Source organism: Quercus suber, unplaced genomic scaffold (assembly GCF_002906115.3).
Source record: "Quercus suber isolate HL8 unplaced genomic scaffold, Cork oak 2.0 scaffold_958, whole genome shotgun sequence".
In the NCBI taxonomy this organism is placed as follows: domain Eukaryota; kingdom Viridiplantae; phylum Streptophyta; class Magnoliopsida; order Fagales; family Fagaceae; genus Quercus; species Quercus suber.
The window spans coordinates 41,651-54,002 of record NW_027070378.1 but is presented as its reverse complement, the minus strand read 5'-3'; the positions used below and the strand labels follow the sequence as shown (position 1 = coordinate 54,002).

Sequence of the window (12,352 nt, the reverse complement as noted above, 5' to 3'; positions counted from 1 at the left end):
TTACAAGTATTGAAATTGAATAAAGGAACAAATTGCTACTAATCAACAATTTCTTCACATTTGCAAGAAATTAAAAACACTCCCAATATGAATTTAAACCACCTTAAACACATGCAAGCCACCCGCTTGCTCCAACACAACACACTCACCAAGAAAATTTCCACATCACAAGTATATATAGACTTTTATAAGTTTTTAACTAGAATATACTTACTTTTCTCAGGCTAAGTTTACAACTTTTAGAAAAAATCCAAAGTTATTGTGTTCTTCTACCTTGTTCCTCACAATTTCTTCAGCTACAAAAAAGAGAGCTAAAAATAAAAAGAAAGATAGCCTTAGTGAACAGTTAAGTAGACCCAATGATAAGCACAAAAAGATGAGTGAAGCTTTACTTGCATGCAACAATAGATAAGTGCAGCTTTACCTCTGATGGAGACAATGTAAGAATTTCATAAAGAAGGAAACAACATTATAGTAACAAAGTGTTAAACTACCCTCCTATGAAGAAGTTCTACAAATATAAACAAAAGGAATCAATCTAAACTTTTCCTTTTAGAGCATGTAATCATGTTTAACTATAGATATCCCCTAAAAAATTTGCTAAAGACATGACAACTACTCACTATTCTTTACACCCATCTCCATCCTAATAAGTACGCTCATACACATGAAAAAATCTCTTAAAAAAAGTTCCATAGAATCCATCATTTCTATAACTTTACAACACTACAACAAAATGTATTTTTAGTGACGAAAATTTTCGTCACTAAAAATCCAGTTTTTCGTCACTAAGAACTTTAGTGACGAAATTGGACTTTTAGTGACGAAATTCGTTTCGTCGCTGTAGCCCGTCACTAAAAGTCCTGGCGACTTTTAGTGACGAAAAATTTGTCACTAAAAGTCCAATTTGGTATAAAAAAAACCTTTTAGCGACGAAACGTTTCGTCGCTAAATGTTTTCCTCACTAAAAACAGTATTTAGTGACGAAAATATTTCGTCACTAAAACCATTTCAGTTTATTAATCATATTTAGTGACGAAAAATTTCGTCACTAAAACTATTTTCGGGTACATATAGCGACGAAAATATTCGTCACTAAAACTATTTTAAAAAATCCATGCACATATAGTGACGAAAATGTTCGTCACTAAAACATTTCTTATAAAATTCCACTGTATTAGTGACGAAATAATTCGTCACTAAAATTTTTTGTCGCCATATTTGTGACGAAAAATTCGTCACTAAAACATATTTTTTGTTTTTTTATTTTCATGACGTTGATACTACACTGTAACCTATCATTACATTATTCAAACTCAAATTTGATTAACAAATATTTCAACAAACATTTATAACAATCGATCCATACATTCCACAAGTTAAAATTAAAAAAGTATAAATTCAAACTCCTTCCATACAATAATTGTTTGCAACACATATACACTTAAATGTTTATAACATACAAGAAATGTAGCATAATATATTAAAACCTCTAGAGTCAAAAGATGTCCTCATATGTCTTCAAAATGCCAAAAGTAATCCCCTAAGCCACCATAAGAAATCTGCACAAATATATAATACTATTACTTACAATCGTAAGTAAAAATTAACTATGTTATAAAATTTCTAACAATTAGTTTCAAATGATACTAAAAATGAAGTATTACCTATAAGTGATTTAACTTGAAGATGAACCACCCCCATAGTTAAAACCGTCATCATAACCCTTGCTCCTCAAAAAAATTAAGAATATTCTTTTGGATCTCATCTTGCTTAGCTCGTGCCTCTTGCTCCTTAGCTCGCGCCTCTTGCTCTTAGCTCGCTCCTCTTCGTCCCTAACTCTTGCTCTTTGAGCAAAGTATCTCATTTTCTAACCGATGAATATACTACGGGCACTAGATGAGGCAGTGGTTACTAGAGAGAAGAAGGTCTCATGCCAAGTCCTTTTACAATACACAGATTTTTTCTTAAAACCAAGTTTGAGATTTCTCTTGTGTAAGAGGAATTGCATTAGGATCTTGACAATGATCTTCTTGCACTTTGAGAATAGTTTTACATTTGAGAAGAGGAAAAAAAAAAAAACAACAATCNTCAAGAAGCTATCAAGTATTTCTGAGTTGTGCCAATGGTTGGTAAAAACTCGAAAATCATTATTTTACCCATATATTTATAGATTGATTACACTTGTGCTTACTCTTCCAGTTTCTACTGCAACTATAGAGCGAGCATTTTCAGCCATGAATATTATCAAGAATAGGCTTCGCAACAAGATGGAAGATGATTTTCTAATGGACTCTATGATTTTGTACATTGAGAAGGAGATTGCTGCAAAATTTGGTACAGAATCAATCATAGACGACTTTCGAGACTTAAAAGAGCGTCAAGTTCCATTTTGATAAATGTGTTGAAATGTTTAAAAAACACTTATTTTGTATGTTATACTTTGTCGACATTTTTATAATATCAAATGTTTAAGAAACACTTATTTTATATGTAGTATTTTGTTGAATATGAAATAGGTGTTAGTTTTTATTTTCATAAAAAAAAAAAAAATTTGTTTTAAGCTTTGCCCCCCCCAGGTTCAAATCCTGGTTCCGTCCCTGCCGGTCACTCCCTAGACCCCTACCTCTCAACCACTCTCATTTCTCACTTCTCCAAACTAGAACATTTCTCACGCGCTTCCAAGTACCTCTTCGAAACCCATAGCCCCGATATAGTCTCATTCAACGCTCTCATTTCTGGTTTCGCCAGTTTTCACCAACCCAGACCCTTTTTCGAGATCTTTAACACTTTAAGACATCTGGGTCTAGAACCTGATGTGTTTACGTTGAGCTCTTTGGTTAAGCGTGTGAAAGTTTGGAGGAAAACGAGGCTGCCCATCAGGGCCGGCCCAACAAAATTTGGGGCCTAAGGCAAAAATTTTATATGGAGCCTTTTTATTTGTAAACATTAATTAAATAAAATTATATAATACTAATTAAATTAAGAGTAATTTGATGTAAATGTAGAAATTGATGAATAATACTAGCTCAACTAAGGTTAATTTCAAATAGAAGATTGAATATTATAGTTGAATCAAAAGGAACTTACTTTAACTTGGATATATGACTATGCATAGTTAAGTACGGTTGTAATCTAAATTTTAATTTTATATATTCTTTTTAAGAGAAAGAGATAGATAGATATTATTTGGTGTGTGACTTAGTAAGAAATTAGTCATCATTGGTGATTTATCACATTTGCAGCATTTTATTTAATACTAGCTCAACTAAGGTTAATTTCAAATAGAAGATTGAATATTATAGTTGAATCAAAAGGAACTTACTTTAACTTGGATATATGACTATGCATAGTTAAGTACGGTTGTAATCTAAATTTTAATTTTATATATTCTTTTTAAGAGAAAGAGATAGATAGATATTATTTGGTGTGTGACTTAGTAAGAAATTAGTCATCATTGGTGATTTATCACATTTGCAGCATTTTATTTGAAACATCTTAGAGTTTCAATTGGGTTAAATTTTTATTGGTCTCCTATTTTAAAAGCCATGTTAGAAATGAAAAAAGAAAAATACTAAAAATACTACAAAATATTCACAATAAATGTGATTATGATTATAATTGATAAATTTCAATAACTTAATTTATTTGTGTTTGAATTACTTTTTTATGTGATTGGTAATATGTCAATTAAATCTATAATAAAATATGTGGTATTTTTAGCATCACTCTAAAAAAAAAAGTACCAATTATTTAAAAAGTGTTATATTTTTATAAAATTTTGGACTTTTTACTAAGGGAGATGGGGCCTTTTTTTAGTGGGGAAATTTTTTATTTGTTGTGGGGCCTTAGGCCTAGGCCTAAGTTGCCTAGGCCTTGAGCCGGCACTGCTGCCCATGGAGTTTGTTTGAGAATGGGGTTTGGCTCAGGAGCTTGTTTGGTGAGTGGGTTTATAGAGAACTATGCGAGAGCTGGGGATGTTGAAAAGGCTGAAAAGTGTTTTGGGGAGTGTTTGGTATTGGACAATGTGGTTTGGAGTACTGCTATGGTTTGTGGGTATGTGTGGAATGGGGAATTTGAGAAGGCAAGGTGGTTTTTGTGGAAAAGAAATGTTTAGGTTTGGAGCTGAATGAGTTTTAGCTTGACTGGGGTGCTTGGTGCACTGTTTGATGCCAGAGAAGGGGAACAGGTTCATGGGATTGGTGTTAAGATGGGTTTGTTGCGTGGCAGTTCTATACATTTGAATCAAGCTATTATGAACACGTACTGTAAGTGTGGGAATAAGGTGGCTGCAGTTAAGATGTTTGATGAAATTTCTGAACCAGATGTTATGTCTTGGACTGAATGGATAGGAGCAGCTTGTGATGGTTTGGAAGATTTGGAGTTGTTTAAAGTTTTGCAATCTGGGGATTTGGAGATGAGTGAGTATACAATGATCAATGTTTTGTCTGCCATTGCAGGCCCAAGGCTGTTAATTTCCGGTAGGCAAGTCCAAGCACTTTGTCAAAAGGTGGGGTTTTTGAAAGTGATTTGTGTTAGCAATGCATTGATGTCCATGTACGGGAAGTGTGGTGGAATGTATGATGCTAGACATGTTTTTGATGATATGCTTCATCGAGTTTCTGTTTCATGGAATTCTCTGAATGCTGGGTATTCTGAGAATGGATTTAGTAGTCAGGGTCTTGAAGTGTTTTCTCAAATGCGTGATCTTTCACTACAGCCAAATGAATATACTCTGGCTAGCATTCTTGAAGTTGTTTCTAACTCGAATTCTGTAATTCAGGCAATGCAAATTCATCTGCATATGATTAAATGTGGCTTTATGTTCAATGATTCTATGGTGTCTTGCTTGATAAAAACATATGGGAAATGCCGTGGGATAGATGAAGCAAAAGAGATATGGCCATGCTGATGCTTTTAATTTGTTCTACACCTCAAGAAGCTTGTACCTTGAAGTGGACAGTACAATCTTCAGTATTTTCATCAAAGCTTGTGGTGCATTGACAGATTTGGTTCAGGGAAGAGTAGTTCACTCACTGTGTCTTAAATTTGGATTTGATCAGGATACATTTGTGGAAAGTACTGTTATTGACATCTACTGTAAGTGCGGAAGCATTGGTGATGCACAGAAGGCTTTTAGGATTACATCTAGAGACAATTTGGCTGCTTGGAATGCCATGATAATGGGATATGCTCAACACGGTTGTTTTCATGAAGTTTCTAAGGTTTTTGAGAAAATGTGTAAATCTGGAATAGAATTAGATGAGATAACTTTTCTTGTATTTCTTACTTCACGCTGTCATGCAGGGCTGGTGAGAGAAGCAAATGATTACTTAAACTCTATGTTTGAACTTCATAGAGTCATCCCACATTTAGAACACTATGCCTGTATGGTTGACCTGCTCAGTCGAGTTGGACTCCTAGAAGATGCAAAGAGGACAATTGATCAAATGCCTATTCACCCTGATGCTCATATTTGGCAAATTCTTCTATCAGCCTGCAACATCCATCGAAATGTCGTTCTGGGGAATTTTGCTGCCGTAAAACTTCTTGAGCTGCAACCTGAAAATGAATCTGCTTATCTTCTTCTGTCAAATCTCTATGCTTCTGCTGGTATGTGGATTGATGTTGGAAAATTGAGGAAAAAAATGAAGGAAAAAGTAGTTCACAAATAACCTGGTTCTAGTTGGATTCAAGTTGGAGGATCCGTACATTACTTTTTTGCTGGAGACATGTCACATCCTTAGAGTAAAGAAATATATATGGAGCTAATAAAGTTGTGTGATCAGATGTTAGTGTCTCCAAAATTGGATCAAAACGATGCTTTCCTGATGAAAATATGAATTAGAAGCAGATAAATTTTTTCTAAATTTTTTGCAGCAATTAACTCTGCAGGGTGTTTGTGTTTCCAGAACTCATCAAGTGTCGTTACCTGTTGTCTAAAATCAGTTGGCATATGAAATCCATTCAACATATGTATTACAGATGACTTTAGAAATTTTATCTGACTAGTGGTCAGAGGCGCAAGTCTGAAAAGGCCATAAATTATGGCTTTGCAGCTGTTTGTTCCAAGTTAACTAACACAACTCTGAGAGAGAATTCTCCATAAACTGCCATTAGCCAAAATTATGACTGCACAGGTGTGCATTGCTCACTAAAAGCTCTGTTGTTAATCTACAGTGGCAGTATTTCTAGTCATAACTGAAACCAATGATTGGATTCTACTTTCCATCACAGATACTGTTAACAAGTGTGGCCTTCTTTTGACTGAAATCTACAACATTAGAAAGAAAAAAAGTGAGATATTACATGTAAATCAGCATTTATGGTGCTTTTTTGGCTGCTCAAAGTGAGTGTTGACATCGGAATGTGGTCATAACAAAGTTTTAGAAGTTTGCTGCTACAGAGTCCCCCATGGAGAGTGTCTGCTTCTGTCCTTGACTTCATCTGATCTCTTTTAAGCTGTGGCATTCTGCTCCTGATATTTTTGCCAAGGATAGATGAATCTTCTATCAAAAAAGGAAAAATGCTTGACTGATGAGTTGGGAATCCGGGTGAAGGTAAGCCAGTAAATAGTGTTAGAATAATGGTTAATTGATTAAAATTTGAGAATCTCCTATCAGATTGAGCTTTTGGGATAAGTAGTAGCTTATCATATAACTCTATTGGATTCACTATCTTTTGAGATTGTTTATGATTCTTGTGGTATAGAGTGGCCAGTGGGTGAATGAGGATGTGGCAGAAGATTCATAATAATTAGATTTAGGACTTCATATGCTTAGGATATTAGTTTATTTTCATGTTTACAGTCTCATATTTTATGACATAAAGATATATCATGTAGGCTACTTTACACATAGCGACCTCTTGTCCCAGTAAGAACAAGCTTGGCTCGTGACATCTTTCTACAACATGTAACTTATACATTTTCAAATGACTTAGTAATGAATGTTTATAGGCATTGGAATTGGTTGTTATTTTAATGATAGGCAGCATTCATCTATTTAAAATCAGTTCAATTTTTCAAGAAGCAGGATGTAATATCTTGACTTGAGTAAAGGGAGTAGTAGAAGAAAAATAAATAACTATATAAATAAGATAATGATCACTGATCATACGGTGTCTACCTGCTTTCAATTGTTTCAATTCTTCCTCATATAAGTTTTCCTGCAGGAGTGTTTGTGATCTCAAGAGGCTCTAGAGAACACAAAGACTATTGAGTGGAAAGCATTTGCTGATACTCTTGACTTTATCTGCCCCCTTTTTGGAAGAGGCCTTCTGCTCCTCATATATTTGTTGATTATTGTAGTGGGAACATTGCTGATCTTGTTACTCATATTGTAATGCAAGGCAATTTCACCCTCTTCCTTCAAGCTGTTGCTCATATTTTATTTACTCTTCGGATCTTATTCTTGTTTTGTATTCTAATTTTAATATGCTTATCCCTGCAGCTTCTTGTCCTAACTTTTCAAAAAATTACCGTGTTGTTATGTCCTACCAATACTTGTGTCTGTGTTTCCTAGTACTTCGTTTAGAACAATATGCCCACATGTTTGACTTGCTTGGACAAGTTGGAAACCTAGAAGATGCAAAGAGGACAATCAAACAAATGCTCATTCACCTTGATGCTCATATATGGCAGATTTTTCTATCAGCCTGCAACATCCATGAAAATGTTGTTCTAGGGAATGCTGCTGCCAGAAAACTTGATGAGCTACAGCCCGAAAATTAATCTGCTTATCTTCTTCTGTTAATCTATATGCTTCTGCTATTGCAGCCTATAACAAGAGCATCTTGGCCCAATATCTGATTTTGGGGATAATTAGATACTTATTTAAATAAAGCCAATTCTCAAAAAAGAAAAGCTAATAAAATATAAGATGGAAATAACGAAAAATATGGAGCACTAATAGATAAGATTTCCAACCTATTTATTAAATTCAATTACAAGGTACAAACATTTTAAAATGTTGTTGCTTAATTTTTAAACCGTGGAACTTAGTTCCTAGGCTCATCATCATAGATTACCTCCTCAGCTTCAGTGGATGCGTGAGACTGCAAAGGGAGTTTCTCCATAGATTCAGCATAGTGTACATCCGGGGAAGATTGCATACCAACCATTTCAACATTTGCTAAGCGGAAGTAGAGGTGGCGAGTGGAGGCCATGACTATGGACACCTTTGTCCTTAAGAAAGAGTGGTTCCTAGTCGGCAGGGGTTTGGTTTGTCCTCAACACCATCTCCTTGGGGTATGTTTAAAATAGAGTGAGATGGATGATCGTCCAAGTCCTCATTTAAAGGTGTGTTTCGAGCAGAGGAAGAAGCCGGCAACATTTCATCTTTCATCTCTCTTCCTTCCGTTGAAACATTAGGGGCTAATTCTGCTTCCTTTGATAAATCTCTTATGTCGGCATACTTGGATTTGGATATTGAAGCGTACACATAAAAGCAAAGGAACACAGAGCTTAGTATTGCTAAAGTCAGAAAATACCTATCCAGATGACTGTCGTTTATGGTGCCCTTGAACCAGCTTCCTCCTAGTTGAACACAAGGTATGCTGAAGAAATTTCCGAAACTTAATATACATCCAGTCAACAATTGCCCAGAATTCCACATTGATTTAGTGACGTGCTTAATGAAAAATTCCCAGAGCCCTTCTTCGACAAGTCCCTCCGCTAGTCCCAACAAAATAAATTGTGGAAGTAACCAGAGGATACTCATGGAGATAGTGTCAGTCTCAAATGGGTTGTTAGGATGAAGTTTCTTAATTTCTTCCAATCTATGGACCTGCTTCAATCTGTGGACCTCCACCTGCCAAGCTGCAATGCAACACAATATAGAACAAATCATCCCAACACCAATTCTCACCAGTGTGACATTGGGATTTCTTGCTTTCTCTGACCAAAACAGACGCGGGATTATGAAGCGTAGAAAGGAATTGAGTACGAAGAAAGAAACTAGAGGAACCCTGACATCTTTTTTAGTAAACGAATTTTTCAAGTTGCTACTTTGTTCAATAAAGAAAGTATTTCCGGTAGCCTGGACCAAACTATAGGCTAAAAAGGTTGTCCACAATTTCAAAAAGCACTTTACTTGGGTCACTTGTTCAACTGAGCAAAGATTCTCCTCTTCCTGCGGACTGCTTGAGGTTTTTTCTACAGTCACAGCAGCTTTGTCTAACCACCTGCATCAGCATAATTACCCATGAATTCCCCACATCATATGTATGGATTCTATGGAACACCACATCAGTTTTAAAAACATAATTTTAGTTAAAATTGTAAAAATGTGTTTTGAAAACACATACGTACGAAGTGTGTGCAACACCGAGAGAAAGAGACCAACCTGAACCAAAAAACTTTTGGCAACAATAGTATTTGATTATTTTCCTCTTCGTACAACTTTGGATTTGGTTCAGATTTCCAAGATAACTGAGTTGGTGTACCAGGGTAGGCGAGATAACGTTTGGATATAGCTGCCTTGAAGACTTTGAAAATAACATGGGAGTTCCAATTGTGTCTTTTGGGACAGTAAAATTTGAAGCCGCATAAGAACAATAAAAGAGATGCTCCCATCACCACACTGGAAGCTAAGAAGGTTCTTTCCCATTTTTCATTTGAAAGCCAAAAGACAGCAATGGCAGATCCAGAAATCGAGGCAATACACCACCAGACATTTGTACGACCCTCTATTTGGGATTCAGTTACGTTGGAATTTTCTCTCTCTCCCTCAATCAACTGTTCATAAAGAAATTCTTTTAGGATTGAATCTAGGCCATATAGACCTAATGCTAGAGCCAACGCTGCAACATAAATAGGTCCATAATGGATAGCGATACTTCGAGAATGGGCTGAATACCATAACAGCATCAATCCCTGCAACAAGAAAGACAAATTGATATTTAGATTTTTGTGGAACTTCTTAAATTATCGTTAATATTTTTCGATACATAAAAAATGTCTATCATCAAGGTGCTCCACATTTAAGGTCTGATAGAACAACCTTAGTCACTACATTTTCCTCTCTCTCTCTCTCTCTCTCCTAAGATGTATCGGACATGTAATACCTCTCTCATATGAGATAGATACCTTGTTTGTGAGGTACACCCTTATATGAGAAAGGAGCCTTGGAGCATTCACATCAGTGAATGTATAAATAGAAAAAGTGCCCAATTTTATATATTTAACTCCAAAATTCTTTCACATCAATTAAGCTAAAGTTGTGCACCGGTTTTCAAGGGTGAGTTCTATCCAAGGGTTTGTAACATTTGGTATTAGAGTCAACCACCACGTCGAGTAATTGGATGTAGCTTATTGAGTATAAGATCAAATGAGTTGCGGCTTTGTGGTTGGATCTCCAAGGGGCAACCTAGAGGCTAGATTAAAATAAATTATAGGCGAGTAGAGAAGCCAAAAGAGAAAGGGCTACTATTGGGTCAATGTCGCTAGAGTGAGCCGTCATAGACGTCGGCTGCAGTGCGTGGTGGTATGTTATGACCCTTAACCATATGTTTATAAGCTCTTGGGCACTCTTCCTTTGCAAGCCAGTTTTCAAGGATGAGTTCTACCCATAGGTTTGTAACATTTAGTATAAGAGTCAACCACCACGTCAAGTAATCGGACGTAATTCATTGAGTATGGAATCAAATGAGTTGCGGTTTTATGGTTGGATCCCGAAGGGAGAAACCTAGAGACTAGATTAAAATAACTAATAGGTAAGTGGAGCCACCAAAAGAGAAAAGGCTACCATCGGGTCACTGTCACTAAAGTGAGCCGTCGTGGACGTCGACTACGAAGGATGGTGGTATGTTATGATCCTTAACCATGTGTTTATAAGCTCTTGAGTACACTCCCTTTGCAAGCCGGTTTTCAATAGTGAGTTCTACCCATGGGTTTGTAACATTATAACTCAAAATCAAAATCAAACCCAAACCTAGTGGAGAGAGAGTTTAGGGTTGAGAGGAGAGAAAAGATAATTAAACCTCTGATGTTAAACGAGAGAGAGAAAAGAGGGGGAGAGAGAGATTTGAGATTACAAATTAAAAAGAATGAATATGAGTATTTAAATAAAAGGAAAGGTAGAATAAATAATCTAATGTAGGTGTTTTGTAAAAGTGGTTGTATAAAATAGGAAAAGTAGATTTTTATGCTTAAATCAATAGAAAAATTTAGATAAACTGATGCGAATACTCTTACATATGCCCTTTCATCCTTATTTTAAAGGTATAACTCAAATATGTGTTACCATTCTATCAAGAAAGTCTATAGACAAAAAATTTCACACCTAACTAATGTGGCAGCTTATTAGTAGTAGGTAAGAAAGTGATGTCAAAAGCGGGTCCTAGTAAAAATTAATAAAAATTTGTCAACTCAACTGTTATGAAAAAATGTTGTGAACTGTTGTGTTTGTAGCATTGTCCAAGGGTGCTACAAGAGCCTGTAACACAAAAATTGAAAGTCCTTATAGTGACCATTATCCTTGTTTGGCTATTATGGTGTACCATTTTGCTGTAGTATTATGCATTATAGTTACATGTTCTTCAAACCATATCCCCTGGAAACTACAAATATGTAATGTCTACTAACATAATTAGAAAGAAATACATAAGAAACCATAATTGGGTTTTGAAGAATTTGAGTCCATTAACCCACGGTGACCCACGACAAGAAGGTCAAGACCATGGTTTTAAAAACTGGAATGGTCAAAGAATTGGGAAAGGGTCCAGTTCTTAGATTTCCCAGTTCTTGACTGGTTTTGATCGATGTTTTAGTGATTATTATGGTTTTTACCATACCGGTTCAATCGGTTAGGAGCGCTTCCATATTCCCAGCAACCGGATCTAAATTTAGGACAGAACCGGCTAGGAGCTGTGTTGTACTACAAGGCTGCAAATTGTAGTTTTTTTTTTTTTGTCCCATCACGTGTTCTGCTTATGCCGCACTAATACGTGCCTCACGTGTATAGGCCAAGGTGGTGAATGGAGTCTATTAAGTTTGTTGCTACTAATCTTTTCAATTCTATTGAGTAGGTTTTATTTGACAAAAACTATGTTTTCCCACTCTCGGTGAAACTTCTCTTCCTCCCAAAATTTAGTACACAATTGTAAATAGTTGCATCTTTACAATGTTTAGCAAAAACTATGTATTTTTCTGAAGACTCACTGATTACCATAAGATTTTGGCCATTTGCCTTTGGTATTGATGGCAGAGCATTTACAACAAATAAATTTTAAACAATCAAGAGAGAAGTTTGATATGAGATAACGGAGAGTCTCTCTGCCTTAGGAAGTGAGCTTGCTCTCTTCCCCTAGGCAGTAGAAGTGTTTTTGTCCCTTCTAACGAAGGAGAGTTTGT

At 35.7% G+C, this 12,352-nt stretch overlaps 1 protein-coding gene and 1 pseudogene across 1 annotated transcript; one reads left to right on the top strand and one right to left on the bottom strand.

Moving 5' to 3' along the window:
* Nucleotides 1–2,237: 2,237 nt before the first annotated feature.
* Nucleotides 2,238–7,459, top strand: LOC112027021 (pentatricopeptide repeat-containing protein At2g27610-like; annotated as a pseudogene).
* A 426-nt stretch (nt 7,460–7,885) lies between these two features.
* LOC112027020 (protein NRT1/ PTR FAMILY 5.4) lies at nt 7,886–9,870 on the bottom strand. Its single transcript, XM_024059685.2, has 2 exons — nt 9,345–9,870; nt 7,886–9,183 (listed from the first exon to the last, which is right to left on the bottom strand). Exons 1-2 carry the CDS (start codon nt 9,866–9,868, stop codon nt 8,187–8,189), a joined length of 1,521 nt encoding a protein of 506 aa, XP_023915453.2. The 5' UTR covers nt 9,869–9,870; the 3' UTR covers nt 7,886–8,186.
* Between the last annotated feature and the right edge of the window lie 2,482 nt (nt 9,871–12,352).

Bases quoted from the DNA above. Each gene is read 5' to 3' on its own strand.
- LOC112027020 (XM_024059685.2), bottom strand. From the start codon at position 9,868: ATGCTGTTATGGTATTCAGCCCATTCTCGAAGTATCGCTATCCATTAT. The intron at 9,184-9,344 runs GTTGGTCTCTTT...ATGCTGATGCAG, and splicing joins CCAAAAGTTTTTTGGTTCAG to GTGGTTAGACAAAGCTGCTG.